The 17,253-nt window shown below is 43.4% G+C and overlaps 1 protein-coding gene across 1 annotated transcript in view; it reads left to right on the top strand.

Moving 5' to 3' along the window:
- Positions 1 to 17,253, top strand: part of mcm9 (minichromosome maintenance 9 homologous recombination repair factor) — a 121,296-nt gene that overhangs the window by 87,329 nt on the left and 16,714 nt on the right. The window contains exons 9-10 of the mRNA XM_084314167.1: positions 1,531 to 1,650; positions 16,808 to 16,982. Of these exons, the coding sequence (XP_084170293.1) occupies positions 1,531 to 1,650; positions 16,808 to 16,982 (295 nt within the window). The remainder of the gene's footprint in view (positions 1 to 1,530; positions 1,651 to 16,807; positions 16,983 to 17,253) is intronic.

Below are 17,253 nucleotides of genomic sequence, written 5' to 3'. Positions count from 1 at the left end.
TTTTTTTCTGATTTTTAAGAAAACAAGATTAACATTTTCTTAAAACAAGATTAAATTTACCAATCAAGAAGAAAATAAGCAAAATTATCTGTGTGAAATAAGATAATTCAAGATAATTCTACTCAATATTGGACTTATTGTACCAAATACTACTAAGATATTTTCACTTGATAAGATAATTTTTTTTGCAGTGTACAAATATGCAGCTACCTGGGCCTCCAGAGCACTTCTAGTGTCAGCTACCTGGGCCTCCAGAGCACTTCTAGTGTCAGCTACCTGGGCCTCCAGAGCACTTCTAGTGTCAGCTACCTGGGCCTCCAGAGCACTTCTAGTGTCAGCTACCTGGGCCTCCAGAGCACTTCTAGTGTCAGCTACCTGGGCCTCCAGAGCACTCCTAGTGTCAGCTACCTGGGCCTCCAGAGCACTCCTAGTGTCAGCTACCTGGGCCTCCAGAGCACTTCTAGTGTCAGCTACCTGGGCCTCCAGAGCACTCCTAGTGTCAGCTACCTGGGCCTCCAGAGCACTTCTAGTGTCAGCTACCTGGGCCTCCAGAGCACTTCTAGTGTCAGCTACCTGGGCCTCCAGAGCACTTCTAGTGTCAGCTACCTGGGCCTCCAGAGCACTTCTAGTGTCAGCTACCTGGGCCTCCAGAGCACTCCTAGTGTCAGCTACCTGGGCCTCCAGAGCACTTCTAGTGTCAGCTACCTGGGCCTCCAGAGCACTCCTAGTGTCAGCTACCTGGGCCTCCAGAGCACTCCTAGTGTCAGCTACCTGGGCCTCCAGAGCACTTCTAGTGTCAGCTACCTGGGCCTCCAGAGCACTTCTAGTGTCAGCTACCTGGGCCTCCAGAGCACTTCTAGTGTCAGCTACCTGGGCCTCCAGAGCACTCCTAGTGTCAGCTACCTGGGCCTCCAGAGCACTCCTAGTGTCAGCTACCTGGGCCTCCAGAGCACTCCTAGTGTCAGCTACCTGGGCCTCCAGAGCACTCCTAGTGTCAGCTACCTGGGCCTCCAGAGCACTTCTAGTGTCAGCTACCTGGGCCTCCAGAGCACTTCTAGTGTCAGCTACCTGGGCCTCCAGAGCACTTCTAGTGTCAGCTACCTGGGCCTCCAGAGCACTCCTAGTGTCAGCTACCTGGGCCTCCAGAGCACTTCTAGTGTCAGCTACCTGGGCCTCCAGAGCACTTCTAGTGTCAGCGGACACACGCACCAAAAACATCCTAGCAAATTCACACGCACATGACTCCATGAACATGAATAACCTATCTCGAACAATTCTAACGTAGTTTTAAGTTATTTCTCCGGCAGCGTGCGCTAATATGGATTCCGGCGGCACGTGTGCACGCACAAATATGTCTGTCTGTCTGTCTGTCTGTCTGTCTGTCTGTCTGTCTGTCTGTCTGTCTGTCTGTCTGTCTGTCTGTCTGTCTGTCTGTCTGTTTGTCTGTCTGTCTAAAAGTATAAAAGATGTTCTCTTTGTTTCATTATTGTTAAACATCTACGCCTCCTGGTAACATCTCCCCTCCTCTAGGTGAGTCTCACATGTTGCTGGTAGGAGACCCAGGTACAGGGAAGTCTCAGTTCCTCAAGTACGCTGCTAAGATCACGCCTCGCTCTGTCCTCACCGCGGGGATAGGATCTACGAATGCAGGTACGCCCTCTACTGGCTGCACCCATACATTACACTCTCCGTGTGTAACCACTCATGGGTTGATGCATTATACTTTACAATTGATTGATTGATTTAATTTATTAGATAGATAATCATTCAAATGATATACGTGGACACTTTAGGTAGTAAATACAATTTATTTGAGTGCATATGTTGAGCATAACACAATGAGATGTTCCCAGGATAAATAATGGTTAAAAACAAAAAGACCTGGTCACTGCAAACAACAGAACTCAACAAGCACTCGAACTGTAATGCATCAACAACTGAATATTTAAGACAAAGACCCATATAAAACACACCACTTCAACAATGTTTTCAAACCCCATTATCAATAGATGGTAAACATGGTGTACATTCATAGTTAAAGACAGTAGAGGTTGAGGTGTACATTCATAGTTAAAGACAGTAGAGGTTGAGGTGTACATTCATAGTTAAAGACAGTAGAGGTTGATTGGTGTACATTCATAGTTAAAGACAGTAGAGGTTGATTGGTGTACATTCATAGTTAAAGACAGTAGAGGTTGATTGGTGTACATTCATAGTTAAAGACAGTAGAGGTTGATTGGTGTCAGGTAATGTATCACATTCTAGGTATGGACATTTGAAGGCATATCAATATTTGAATATTCTATCATATCGATTGTAAAAAAAAGATTTTTTTAAAAGGAACATTCCAACATTATGGGAAATGCACTTACCATCTTCTCCAGAGTCAGACAAATAGATAAATACCAATTTCCTCTGTGCGTTAGAAAGTGGAAAGCTATCTGGCTGCAAACTGGCCTAGCTTAGCACAAATTATTGGCATCGGATATGGACAACAGTTTTAATGGAGATTTTAATCTAGGCTAGTGGTCTGTATTTGCTTCCATTAATTTGTGCTAAGCGCATTTCCCATAATGTTGCAAAAAATTATAAGTGTGCAGCTCTCTTAACACTTTGGGTGCCGGCCAGAAATCCGGAAAATGACTGTGGATTGCCAGGATTCCTGGGCGATTTTAGCATATCTCATGATCTTAGCGGAGCTATTTCTATATTTTATATTATAACTATGGGGAAATGGTTTGGCTCATTTGACGACGACAAGTTGATGTACACAATGAAAAAAAACGTTTGTTTCTGCATGTCTTCGTTTGTTCACAATTACAAGTTAAAAAACGTCAACAAAGGGTAAAAATACAGGTAAATTCTTTAGAACAGGAGTTACAGGCACTTTTATGAAAGGTGTGCCGCCGCGCCGGCCGGGATGATAATAGGTACCGAACGTGTTATAAAGCAATTTAGACTGGGATGGATGGATGGATGGTTTGATTGATAGATTGTTTGATAGATTGTTTTATTGGTTTGATTGATAGATTGTTTTATTGTTTTGTTGGTTGTTTGATTGATTGTTTTGTTTGATTGATTGATTGTTTTGTTGGTTGTTTGATTGATTGTTTTATTGGTTGTTTGATTGATAGATTGTTTGATAGATTGTTTTATTGGTTTGATTGATAGATTGTTTTATTGTTTTGTTGGTTGTTTGATTGATTGTTTGATTGTTTTATTGGTTGTTTGATTGATAGATTGTTTGATAGATTGTTGGTTTGATTGATAGATTGTTTTATTGTTTTGTTGGTTGTTTGATTGATTGATTGTTTTGATTGATTGATTGTTTTGTTGGTTGTTTGATTGATTGATTGTTTTATTGGTTGTTTGATTGATAGATTGTTTTATTGGTTTGATTGATAGATTGTTTTGTTGGTTGTTTGATTGATTGATTGTTTTGTTGGTTGATTGATTGTTTGATTGTTTTATTGGTTGTTTGATTGATAGATTGTTTGATAGATTGATTGTTTTGTTGGTTGTTTGATTGATTGTTTGTTTTATTGGTTGTTTGATTGATTGATTGTTTGATAGATTGTTTTATTGGTTTGATTGATAGATTGTTTTATTGTTTTGTTGGTTGTTTGATTGATTGATTGTTTTGTTTGATTGATTGTTTTGTTGGTTGTTTGATTGATTGATTGTTTTATTGGTTGTTTGATTGATTGTTTTGTTGATTGTTTGATTGATTGATTGATTGATTGACAGTCCGACTGACTGACAGTCCGACTGACTGACAAACTTGAAATGCAGTAATACTATTATATCGATCAGGTGGGAATATATTGTATTGATCAGGTTAGTAGATATTGTACCGATCAGGTATTATAGATCATGTGCATGCAATAAACTAAAAAAAAACATTTCGACTGTTTCTCATTCATGTACTGTGCATAATCTGCTCCTGTGTTGTAGACACTGTGTTGCTCTGTACCTACCTGTTTTCCAATTTATTCGTCCATACATGATAAACACATTCATAAAGTAATAATATCTTGTATTGATAATATATCAATTAGTTTCACCTGGAAATACTACTACCTTATCAACCACCATGCCTGGCGCTAATGAACAAGTAAGTTATAACTACTGGTGTAGGTCCAGAAAACATTATTATAAAATACAGAATACTTTACAATGCAGAAAACTTGAAACTTTGATGAAATGAACATTTTTATTGCAAAATATGTTCAATAAACTGGGTGACAAGTCATCAGTACCAACCATTGTTGCTGTGCATTAGACACATATGCTGGTAACATTCACAGTATACAATTATGGTAATTTACCAAGACAATACCTTATAAAAAGTGAACACTGGCTGATGATAACCAACCATTGTTTCAGTGCATTTAGGAGTTTGCTGGTAACATTTACAGTATAGGATTATGGTAATTTACCAAGACAATACCTTATAAAAAGTGAACACTGGAGGATAATCAACCATTGTTTCAGTGCATTTAGGAGTTTGCTGGTAACATTTACAGTATAGGATTATGGTAATTTACCAAGACAATACCTTATAAAAAGTGAACACTGGAGGATAATCAACCATTGTTTCAGTGCATTTAGAAGTTTGCTGGTAACATTCACAGTATAGGATTGTGGTAATTTACCAAGACAATACCTTATAAAAAGTGAACACTGGAGGATAATCAACCATTGTTTCAGTGCATTTAGAAGTTTGCTGGTAACATTCACAGTATAGGATTATGGTAATTTACCAAGACAATACCTTATAAAAAGTGAACACTGGCTGATGATAACCAACCATTGTTTCAGTGCATTTAGAAGTTTGCTGGTAACATTCACAGTATAGGATTATGGTAATTTACCCAGACAATACCTTATAAAAAGTGAACACTGGCTGATGATAACCAACCATTGTGTCAGTGCATTTAGGAGTTTGCTGGTAACATTCACAGTATAGGATTATGGTAATTTACCAAGACAATACCTTATAAAAAGTGAACACTGGAGGATAATCAACCATTGTTTCAGTGCATTTAGAAGTTTGCTGGTAACATTCACAGTATAGGATTATGGTAATTTACCAAGACAATACCTTATAAAAAGTGAACACTGGCTGATGATAACCAACCATTGTTTCAGTGCATTTAGAAGTTTGCTGGTAACATTCACAGTATAGGATTATGGTAATTTACCCAGACAATACCTTATAAAAAGTGAACACTGGCTGATGATAACCAACCATTGTGTCAGTGCATTTAGGAGTTTGCTGGTAACATTCACAGTATAGGATTATGGTAATTTACCAAGACAATACCTTATAAAAAGTGACCACTGGAGGATAACCAACCATTGTTTCAGTGCATTTAGAAGTTTGCTGGTAACATTCACAGTATAGGATTATGGTAATTTACCAAGACAATACCTTATAAAAAGTGAACACTGGAGGATAACCAACCATTGTTTCAGTGCATTTAGAAGTTTGCTGGTAACATTCACAGTACAGGCACGTCACATGAACTACAGGGCGTATCTTACTTGGTCTCTCGCATCGATGACTACATTGTCCATTGATAAATGGATGAAGCGCCAGATGATCTGTGGACCAAAAAATATCCAATACATGCTTCCAAAGTATATAAATAAGAGGCCAATGGACTGCATTAGAAAAGTGTGGTATGTTACCTACAGTATATACTTTTTTTTTTTAAACTTTGACCAGTCACCTGGTTCTTTTAGCGTTTATCGCTTTTCTTCGCATTCATACTTGGTCAAGTTCGACCGACAGAAGCAGGCTGAAAGGGTTCAGATGGGGGGGAAGACACTCTGGGAAAGGCACGGTTGCCGTCCGGGATTCGAACGCACTCAGCCCCAGATCCGCGCGAGCGCGGTTGTCCACGGCGCTGAAATAGCACTCGCGGTACGTGGTGAGCTACTGGAGCTCCCTACAGTATATACTTTTATAAACTGGGTGACTGTCGGCAACCATTGGTTCTGTGCAAACGGTAAAAATGAGGGGGGAAAAAGATAAATAAAAAAATAAACTATATACACACACAATGCAAATTATGAATGGAGTCGATACAGCTAGAGCGCTAACATAACGTCTCATCTGCAAGTGGTCCAAACATGCCTATGCAATATCGACAACCATGGCCCAAATACATGTGTTCAACGCATTTGTCTTGTACAGAAAACAGTGCAACTACCCATACACTATACTATACTATACTATAATATACTATACTATACTATACTACACTATACTATACTACTCTCAGCTAGCTATACTATGTACCGGTACACATGGTTCTGTCTGTATCACACAATGATGGATTATTTAGAAGTAATCTGTACTTCTGTGTGCCGGATTATTTAGAAGTAGTCTGTACTTCTGTATGACAACTAATAAAGAAACTATTTAGAGAAATCCCTCTTTGTGTGGTACAGAGCGAAGCATTTGTCACGATGCAGGGGGACTTTGCACAATGTGCAAAAATATCTGGTCTCACTCCTGATGCCACGCCTACTGCAGACTAGTGTTGTCACGATACTGGAATTTCGACTTCGATACGATACCTTGAAAAGTATCGATACTTTCGATACTTTCAATACCAAATTTAATATATACCAATACAAATTTTGCTTTTGTTGCTGGTTGATTCTCCTCAGCTTCTCTCTGGTACTATACGAGAAGATAAATACACTTTTAAAACCCTTTGTTTATCTTTAGATCAGAGAGAGAGAGAAAGAGAGAGTGGCTGCTGGAGATTTTAGGTCTACTGAGCGCACCTTCCTAGTTATGACGAGAGAGAGAGAGCGAGAGCGAGAGAGATTTCTCCGGAGCTATGCTCGGAGCATTTATTAACGTTACGCGTGTACTGGTGTAGGATGGGCTCCGGCTCCGCTCGACCGAACGTTGGCAACGGGGTAGTTGTGTCGAGTTCATGCGTGTACTGGTGTAGTGGGCTCGGCTTGACGTTACTCCGTTTCCATGAAGTAATAGGTGGCCAGCTAGCTAGCATTAAGCTAACGGAGGAACGACAGCTAATGTTAGCTAATAATAGCGTTGTTTACAAAATGAAGACAGGGCTGCCTGCCCGGCTGTGAGGGGGAGGAGGAAGAGAGAGAGAGAGATTTCTCCGGAGCTATGCTCGGAGCATTTATTAACGTTACATAGCATAGCATAGCTCCGGAGAAATCTCTCTCTCTCTCTCTCTCTCTCTCTCTCTCTCTCTCTTCCTCCTCCTCCTCCTCCCCCTCACAGCCGGGCAGGCAGCCCTGTCTTCAGTTTGTAAACAACGCTATTATTAGCTAACGTTAGCTGTCGTTCCTCCGTTAGCTTAATGCTAGCTAGCTGGCCACCTATTACTTCATGGAAACGGAGTAACGTCAAGCCGAGCCCACTACACCAGTACACGCATGAACTCGACACAACTACCCCGTTTCCAACGAGGAGGCTGCAGCAGCTTGTGTCTGTTGCTCTGAGCGAGGAGGAGGAGGAGGCGGAAGGGCAAGGCTCTGGCAGCGCGTCTGTCTGTCAACAACTTGCGGGAGCAAGCCAGCTGGTACCGATACTGCAGAAAGTATCGGTACTTCGGGAAATGAGTATTGAAGCCGTTTTAAATATTCAGTATCGATATGTATCGATACTTCGATATTTTTGACAACACTACTGCAGACCCGACATTTCCTACACGGTAGCTTTCGCTTGGGGGTGGCTTTGTATGCAACCATTACATGCTTCACAAAGCCACCCACTAATCTGCTCTGCGGGTCCCCCAGTGGGGCCCTAGGGTCGTCACGCCCCACCTGCTCAGCCCCTGCCTCCTCCTCATCCCCACCCCCTGCCTCCTCCCCTGCCTCCGCCTCCATCTCCGCTGTCACCCCAGGAATATTCTTCTCCAGACCATCTGTGTAGGTCCGCGCCACAGCCCTGGTGAACCGGAAGAGGTTGTAGGAATGCCCTTGTGGGTGCTTTTTTTTGTACAAGACAAAAGCGTTGAACATACATATTTGGATCAGATACATCACAAACTTTTTGGTCCACTTTCCAGTCTTACGTGTAACCGGATAGTACGAGATATTTTGATCCAGCTGATCGACGCCGTTCATGAATTTATTGTACGCCATGATTGATGACTGCTTGAGCATCTCCACCCTCAGCGCTTTGCCCTTCTTCTGCTTCTTCCACACCATCGCCATTTCCATGGTGTCCTCGTGGTAGCTGCTGATGGTTTTCACGATTCTCTTATCGCGCCATGCCACGATCAGGACCTCCTTGTTGTTGACCGCAATGCGCTCCCCCACACCGATGTCACGTTTGGTCACGTTCTTGATGATGGCTGGCTCCCCCCGGTGCTTCCTGAGGGTACCACAGACGTTGGTCCTCAACTGTCGGAGCCTGGCGGACATACGTACCGAGTTGTAGAAGTTGTCCATGTACAACGTATATCCAGCCCCAGACAGACGTCCAAGCAGACCGACGACCGTGTCCCCCAGGAACGAGCCTTCCCGACAATATGGCTTAAATGCAAAGCAATATCCTGTGCGTGATTCGCACAGGAAGTAAGACTTGATGCCATAGCGGGTGGGCTTGTTGGGGTTGTAGACCCGGAAGGTCAGGCGGCCTCGCCATGCCATCACCCCCTCGTCAATGGCGAGCTCACGTTCAGGCTGGTACAGGTCCTTGCACCTCGCGTTTACATGGTCGACTACAGGGCGTACTTTGCACAATTTGTCTCTAACTTCCAGGGATGTATTGTCCACAAAGTGGAGGAATCGCCAGATCAATTGAAACCGGTTGCGTGGCATGGTCTGCGAGTAATATGGTGTGTACATCATGTCGTCAGTGGTCCACATCTGGTCCACGCGAGGCTTCCGCAGGACACTGCTAAGGAAATTGAGTCCAAGGAACTTCTTCAGCTCCTTCAATGTGAGGGGCTTCCAAAGCAGTGCCCTGCTACTGGTTAGCGTGGGGTCCAGCCGGGCAATGGACTGATCAGCGTAGAGGTTGGTCTGGGCAACAATGGAATTCAGAAAAGCATCCGTCAGGAACAGATCCATCCATTTCGCAGGCCGGTACGATTTGAGTGCCGCGGCGTCCTGGAGCAACCCCGGTTGGGCTGTGAAGGGGATCCTGTGAGGCACCCAGCCCTCACGAGACCAGGCATTCTCCTCTTCCTGACGGATCGCAGCCCTGCTCTTCGCTCCTCCGCGTCGCATGCCACGACCTGTCAATTATACAAATATACTATAACACCCCTACTGTAGACAAACATTCATATGCCACGTAGTTACAAACTGTGAGTGTGTGTGGGGTTCAGATGTCAGAGCTGGACGTGGTGTGGGGGTCAGAGGTCAGAGCTGGAAGTGGTGTGCAGAGTGAGGCCAACTTACCGCTCTTAGATGTGCGTTTCCGCCCTGCAACGGGTTCCGGCATGTCCAGACTAGCATCCAGTTCTAGAATCACATGATGTAATACATTACACTAGGGCAACGTATTGTCATTGTATTTACATGATATATATATATATATATATATATATATATATATAGCATTATGTGTTATATTTTATGTACAATTACCTGCAGGAGTAGAATGTGATCCTATGTCGTTGCCAGTCTCTGCGTCACTCTCTGCGGGGTCTGCGCCAGAATCTGAATTGGATTAAATTCATTCAGTAGGTAAGTCTCATAAAACACAATAGTAATACATTTACATACATAAATGTAGTTAGTACATACCCAAGCATGTTGGTGTATCGGCCCCGGACTCGGTGTCAGATCCTGTAATGAACACAAAATAAATCAGCGGCCATTGTACATCAAAGCATGTACATGTACATGTGTGTGTGTGTGTGGTGTGTGATATGCAGGCCTCGCCATAGTTCAAAGGTGTTTGAGAGGGTTCAAGCCTTTGATGTGGTGTGTGTGTGTGTGTGTTGTAATCAATGCTATTTCATTTAGCATAGTCCCAATTCCATTGATAGCACACACACACACACAGTGTGTGCTATCAATGGAATTGTGCTACATGCTATGCTACACAATCCATGCATATATAGGCCACAATGTGCTGCAAGTTCAAAGCTGTTGGATAGGGGTCATGCCCTTTGATCTTTGTGTGTGTGTGTGTGCGTGTGTGTGTGTGTGCAGCACATGGTGGCCTATATATGCATGGATTGTGTAGCATAGCATGTAGCACAATTCCATTGATAGCACACACTACTAATTTCAGATACCTAGTGTAATTTGAGAGGAATTGCAGTTTCCTGTTAAAATATTCTGCCAAAAGCTCCGCGGTGAAGTTCAGACGGGGAAAATCGAAAAAAGATGTAAACAGATCAAAGACGCTGTAAAGCGTCTTCGGCAACTTGAGCATGGCCGGGAATGACGCTGAAAAGCGTTTCCCGGCACCCAAAGTGTTAACCCATTCTCCGCCATTCACGTGTTAAGGCGGGTTTCTCTGCCATGCGTTGTCTGCCAATAAGTAAGGCGTTTTTGAGATCAATATTTCATATTTTCGTCATGGTATTCATATTTCACTCACGGAGTCTTGGGTGATGCTGTCTGGGCCATCACAACTCTGCAACGCTTCAATACCGCCACCTCGTGGCCAATCGACGAGTTGCCAAACCGGAAGTGGCCGGAAGTGCTTTGTCGTGTATTAGTAATATACAACCCGGAAATGGATCGCATCGATCAACATCCCATAATAGCAATCTTTTTGCTCCACTCTCATCACCCAACGCTACGAGGAGACTGGGGTGAGTTTCAGCGTTTTTCTTTACCATTTTCGATACAAACTGCTCTGATCAATAATATCACCCATACTACATGAATCATTTAACGTCGGTCATTGAATTATAAACGACCCCCCCCCGCCTCCGTTCACCCGCAAATGACCAGTCATGACGTTTAGGACCATGTACAGTTGAAATTTTTTATATAACGTTGATCGGTATCAAACTGCATTTGATCATCTACATTTATGCCTATATCTCACGTTCTATGAAATACAGCAGAAAACGATAAAAACATATTTATACTCTAGACGGTATTTTAGTATGAATGTGTGAATGAAAAAGTAAAACGTTCCTACATCCTGAACGATAGATAATTGATGTTGAATGGGCCATAGTAATGTCAATTTAGCAATACAATTTAAAAAGTTATAGCCCTGTAAAGAAGGTGAACATCTCCATAGACAAATAGCGCTGGCAGAGGATGGTTTAGGATGGGTACAATGCCCGGCAGAGAATGGGTTAACACATTGAGTGCCACGCCCCTTCCGGGAAGTGACCTTTTCCTTGCCGTCCATTAATCCCATGTAAACGTAGTTGTAGTTTGTAAAGCCAAACCTATATTTTATAGTATAGCTATGGGTCTAAAAACGCTGTTGAGTCTCAGTGACTTGCTTCTGGTCAACGTGCAAAAAACAGATTCTTTTTTCATCCGTACATTTCCGTTTTACACCGTTTTTAATATGAATATAGTTTCGGTGCTTCTGAGTCATTCCAGGGAAAACCCGCGAAAACTGTGTTTTTGTGTAATTCAATAAACACGTTTTTCACCTGATTATCGGATCTTCCTGAAATCAATGCTAGATCATAATTGTTATCCTTCCTCGTGCACGCATGCAATGTTGTTTAGCCACACATACAGACACAGAGACAGCGTCGATCGGGGTAGAAATAAATATCAGATCAACGCAAGCTTTCATATATAATGTCCTTACCTGGTCTCTGATGTAATGCAAAAAAAACAATCCAAATTATCTGATCGCCATTCCAGTTATCCACAGCGATCCTGTCTCCGACATTGTTGGGCATTGCACTTCAACGGGCGGGCGGGGTCAGTAGTCAAAACCATCCCTACAAGCGTGTGTTTTTAGGACCCGCCCCCACGCCGCAGCTCGGTAGAGAAAATAAACTAAACTATATCTTAAATTATGGCTATGGGTCTAATACACCTGTCGCTTATCAATGACTTGCTTGCAGTCAAAATGTATGAAACGGATAGTTTTTTCATCTCTACATTTACGTTTTATACCGTTTTGAATACGAGTATAGTTTTGATGATTTCTAGTAATTCCAGAGAAAGACACGATAATAGCCCTTTAGTGGAATACACAAAACACGTTGTAATTTTTCGGCTGATTTATGAATAGTTTTCAAATAAACGCTAAATTATCGATAGTATATGTGTCCTCATGCACGAAGAGAAGCGGGGTATGAAAAATCGCTTCTCCGTACTTTGGTCGGTGCGAACCTCACACACACACGCGCGCGCGCTCCGATGGCGGAGAAAGGAACATCTGATTACCCCAAGATTCGTAACATAAAGGCCTTACCTCACATCTCATGTCATGCAAAAAGATTAATCCAATTCCTGATCGCCATTCCAAATATCGATTGCGTCCATTGATCCAATGTTATAGTCCAAAACACATAATCCACGATGCTCAAGTTTCAAGTTTCTTTAATAGTTGTCATACAGAAGTACAGAATACTTTCATACAAAATGCTTCTTACTGTTACGCTCCAGAGACTGTGCTAGACAAGATAGTATCAAATAACATAGTATAGCATGTAATTTAGAAGTAGAAAATGAGGTCACAGTGTTCAGTATAGACATATGTACAATGTTCGATGCAGAATAGACGTAACTGAGTTACCATATAATATACAATACTATGCAGTGTACTAATGTACAGTACTATATAGTGCAAAGCAGAAATGGGATGAGGTACAATTTAGGTACAATTTACAGTAAGGTGTACGAGTTGTAGTGCAATCCTTCATCAATAAATATAAAGTGTGGGGAGTGGGTGCTACAGTGTGTTTGTTTAAAGTGAGTGTGTGCTATAAAGTGTGTGGAGTGGGTGCTACAGTGTGTTTGTTTAAAGTGAGTGTGTGCGTGTGGATGTGTGTGCTATGTGCGTTTGATGGTTGTTGTTGTGTAGTGTTCATTGTTCGTTTAGCAGCCTGATGGCCTGGGGATAGAAGCTTCTTCTGAGTCTTTCTGTGCTCGCCTTGAGACTCCGGTATCGCTTGCCTGACCGCAGCAGTTCAAAGAGGCAGTTGTTCGGGTGACTGGAGTCTTTAATGATTCTCTTAGCCTTGCCCCTGCAACGCTTGTTGTAAATGTTCTGGAGGGTGGGGAGCCCCCCTCCAATTGTGCGTTCGGCTGAACGTGTCACTCTTTGTAGTCTGCTTCGGTCTTGTGCAGTGCTATTCCCAAACCAGGAGGTGATGTTGCCAGTCAGGATGCTCTCTATTGTACATGAGTAGAAGTTCTTAAGGATCTTCTGACTGACTTGGAACTTCCTTAGGCGCCTGAGGAAGTAGAGGCGTTGTCGTGCTTTCTTCACAACACTGTCAATGTGTGTGGTCCATGTCAAGTCCTCGGATATGTAGGCTCCGAGGTACTTAAAGCTGTTGACTCTCTCAACCGGTGCCCCGTTGATGCTGAGGGGGCTGTAGTCCTTGACCCCCGACCTCCTGAAGTCCACAATCATCTCCTTTGTTTTGCTGACGTTCAGGGAGAGGCTGTTTTCCTCGCACCATCCCGCCAGGACCTTGACCTCTTCCAGGTAGGCCCTCTCGTCGTTGGCAGAGATCAGGCCCACCACCACTGTGTCGTCAGCAAATTTGATGATTGTATTGCTACTCCGCTGAGCCACACAGTCGTGTGTGTACAGGGAGTAGAGGAGGGGACTCAGAACACAGCCCTGGGGGGCCCCTATGTTGAGGGTGATGGATGAGGAGGTGCAGTTGCCTGCTCTCACCACCTGGGGTCTGCCCGTCAGGAAGTCCAAGACCCACTGGCAGAGGTCATAGTTCAAGCCCAGGTCCCTGAGCTTGGCTATGAGTATGGAGGGGACTATGGTATTGAATGCCGAGCTGTAGTCGATGAATAGCATTCTCACATAGTTCCCCTGCCTCTTGTCCAGGTGTGATGCTGCTGTGTGCAGCACATGGGCTATGGCGTCCTCCGTGGACCTGTTGGGGCGGTATGCAAATTGCAGGGGGTCCATGTTGATGGGGAGGGAGGAGCAGATGTAGCCCTTTACTAGCTTCTCAAAGCACTTCATGGCTATGGAGGTGAGAGCTACAGGGCGGTAGTCGTTGAGGCAAGCAGGCTTGGATTTTTTGGGTACAGGGATAATAGTGGACTTCTTCAGGCAGGTGGGGATGACAGCCTGTTCTCCCAGCCAGTCCCCCCAGTCAATGCAATAGTATCCAGCTGCAATAGTATCCAGACCCATTCCCAATGATAACGTCAGGCTGGATGGATGAAAAATGTATGGATATCGCTAATAAAAGAAATAACGATTAAAACCCGACTATACTCGTGATTGGCACTCAAGCGATGGCGAGTTAACCCGACTATACTCGTGGTTGGCACTGAATGGGTTAATGTAGGCTTCTGTGATCCTCTACTTCACTAAACAAATAATCATAATTGCGACTATTTTCCATTTATTAGTCAAATAAATAAGGAAACAAAATCCAAATTAATTTTTTTGATCCACTTTTTTTTCTCCCATCCCAATTTCGCCGCGCCAATTCTCTCTTCAATTCTCCCCTCCCCTGTCTCGAACGTTGCTAGACTATGCCTCCCTCTGGTCGGCTGCAGTGAGGACCATGCCTTGCATCACGTGTCCCCTCCGGTACACGAGGAGGCAGCTGTCACATCTTTTCACCTGTACAGCGCGATCTCTCAGTGGCGAGGAGTAACGCATGGGAGGCTCACGCCATAGATATATATAGAACACTAGATAGCTTACCCGCGCTGCCGGCCAATGGAGAGCGACGTCGTCGTAGGGCCGCCATCTTGCTCGAGTCAGCCTTGAGTGAGGGTGAGTGATCGGCACAGACAAAAATACTCATAACTCGCTGAAATATTGACGGATTTACAAACGGGTTGGTTTGCTATAAACATCAAAGATGTAGTTATGATACTGCATACTTATAAAAATGTTTTTTTTTAAAGATGTTTTTTTTACAAACCGCTTGAATCATAGCCACGTTAATAATGCTTGTAATAAACCAAACCGTTTGTAAATCCGTCAATATTTCAGCGAGTTATGAGTATTTTTTTCTTTGCAGCTCACTCACTCTCACTCAAGGCTGACTCGAGCAAGATGGCGGCGGTTCAGTGACGCTGGTGACTCCGCCTTAAGCTATCTAGTGTTCTATATATATCTATGGCTCACGCTGCCCCCGATGCTTGCTTCCTGATTCTGCTGTACAGGCGCACCAACCGACCTGTAGGAGTCGCTGTCCACAACGTCCAATCCCCACCCACCAGCTTTCCCACCCCTAACACTGCCAATTGTGTTAGTATGAACGACCAGCCAAGCTGGTAGCAACGCCGAGAGCTGGGCTCGAACCCAGCATCTCCTGCGTTAGTGGCGAGCGCCTTGCGCACTGCGCCACTTAGCCGCCCTACAAAATCCAATTTGTTGAATGTATTGGAACAGATGAAAAAGAGAAACGCATAACCAGTTGGGCTGAATCAGGTCAGTCGATGCAAACAAAACCATCATCAGCTATAGTCCAATAACTGTCATTCCCAATAATCAATTGGAATAACCATTTTCTGTCTCACCACATTCAAGTGATTTGGTTAGATATTTACAATCACAAACTCATGGACCGTGGAGTAGAACAGTCTACAGGGTTCGCACAAGGTCCTTGAAGTGCTTAAAGTGCCTGGAATTCCTTGAAAACAGCAAATCTTTTAACAAGGTGCTTAAAAAGTCCTTGAAATTCAAATCAACCGTTTGTCTGAATCAAGAAATTGCATTTTCTTTTATTTAAAGTGTAACTAATTGTCGGAAATTGGTTTTAAGCCATAAATATTGGATCAGATTTTTTTTTCTATATAAAAAAAAAAAAACAGTATTTAAAAGTGAATGGTATCATTTTAAATAGTAAAATACCCTTTTAAAGGGGAACTATCTTATAAATGACCTTTTCCAGTGTTTAGGGTCATTTTCGAGCTATGTGGACTTATAGTAATAGGATCTATGTCTCTAATTCTCGATTTGGCGCATTCTTCCAATTCTCCTCTCACAATAATGTCCCTCCCTCAAGTGAGTCATCTGAAAATTAGCGTATTCGGGACGCCAGGTGGTGCGTATTTGCATAATAACACCCGCCCCCCTCTAGCTGCCAGCCGAGCGAGAGCGAGAGAACTGTAAACACGCTCCTTCTCCCTCTCGAGGAAGTCCACCACCGCGCTGCGCCACAGACAGCTCATGCTCCCGAACCGAGAGAGAGAGAACTGTAACACTCTGCGTGTCCTCCTGGCTCCCTCTCCCGGGAGGACACGCAGAGTGTTTACACTTTTTTTCTCTCTCTCTCTCTCTCTCTCTCTCTCTCTCTCTCTCTCTCTCTCTCTCTCTCTCTCTCTCTCTCTCTCTCTCTCTCTCTCTCTGTGGACTGACTGTCACTCAAAGTGCTTATGGGCGGAGCCAGGCCATAACAGCCTGATTTCTTGAGGCTGAAAAATGATGGTTTTGAGTACTTGATTAGAAATATAAACCAATGAATTTTTTTGAAAAAAAACGTACAGATGTCTTCAATAGACTCACAGGAATTGTGTAAAGTTGCCCAAATAGTGCTAGGAATAGTAAAATAGTTCCCCTTTAAAATAAAATAAAATAGTGCTTGGAAAAGTACTTGAAAGTCCTTGAATTTTATTTTGCAATGTCTGTGGGAACCACTGGTCCTAGACAGGTCTTCAGGTCTGACCGCTGGTCCTAGATGACGTGGTTTGTCTTCAGGTCTGACCGTAGCAGCGGTGAAGGACGGAGGTGAGTGGCACCTGGAGGCGGGAGCTCTGGTGCTGTCAGACGGAGGGCTGTGCTGCATCGACGAGTTCAACAGCATCAAGGAGCACGACCGGGCCAGCATCCACGAGGCCATGGAGCAACAGACCATCAGCGTGGCCAAGGCTGGGTAGGACACACTCATTCATTCATTCAATCTTTATTTATACTGGATAAATACATTCAAATAATCAAATCAAATCATCTTCATTAACACATTGACGACCACGGCTTGCAGTGTAATATATGTCAACAAACCGATGTACTTTCTAACAGCTATATATATACTTTATAGTATTGCTATCTGTCCATTCTCATTGTCACTTGAGTGCATAAACCGTGCCTTCATAATGGCTTAAAGAAAATAAAAATCCATCGGTTGGTTGTCATTTTATAGCGCC

Source organism: Notolepis coatsorum (assembly GCF_963971535.1).
Source record: "Notolepis coatsorum genome assembly, chromosome: 5".
NCBI classification, from domain to species: domain Eukaryota; kingdom Metazoa; phylum Chordata; class Actinopteri; order Aulopiformes; family Paralepididae; genus Notolepis; species Notolepis coatsorum.
This window is presented reverse-complemented; position numbering and strand designations above follow the sequence as displayed.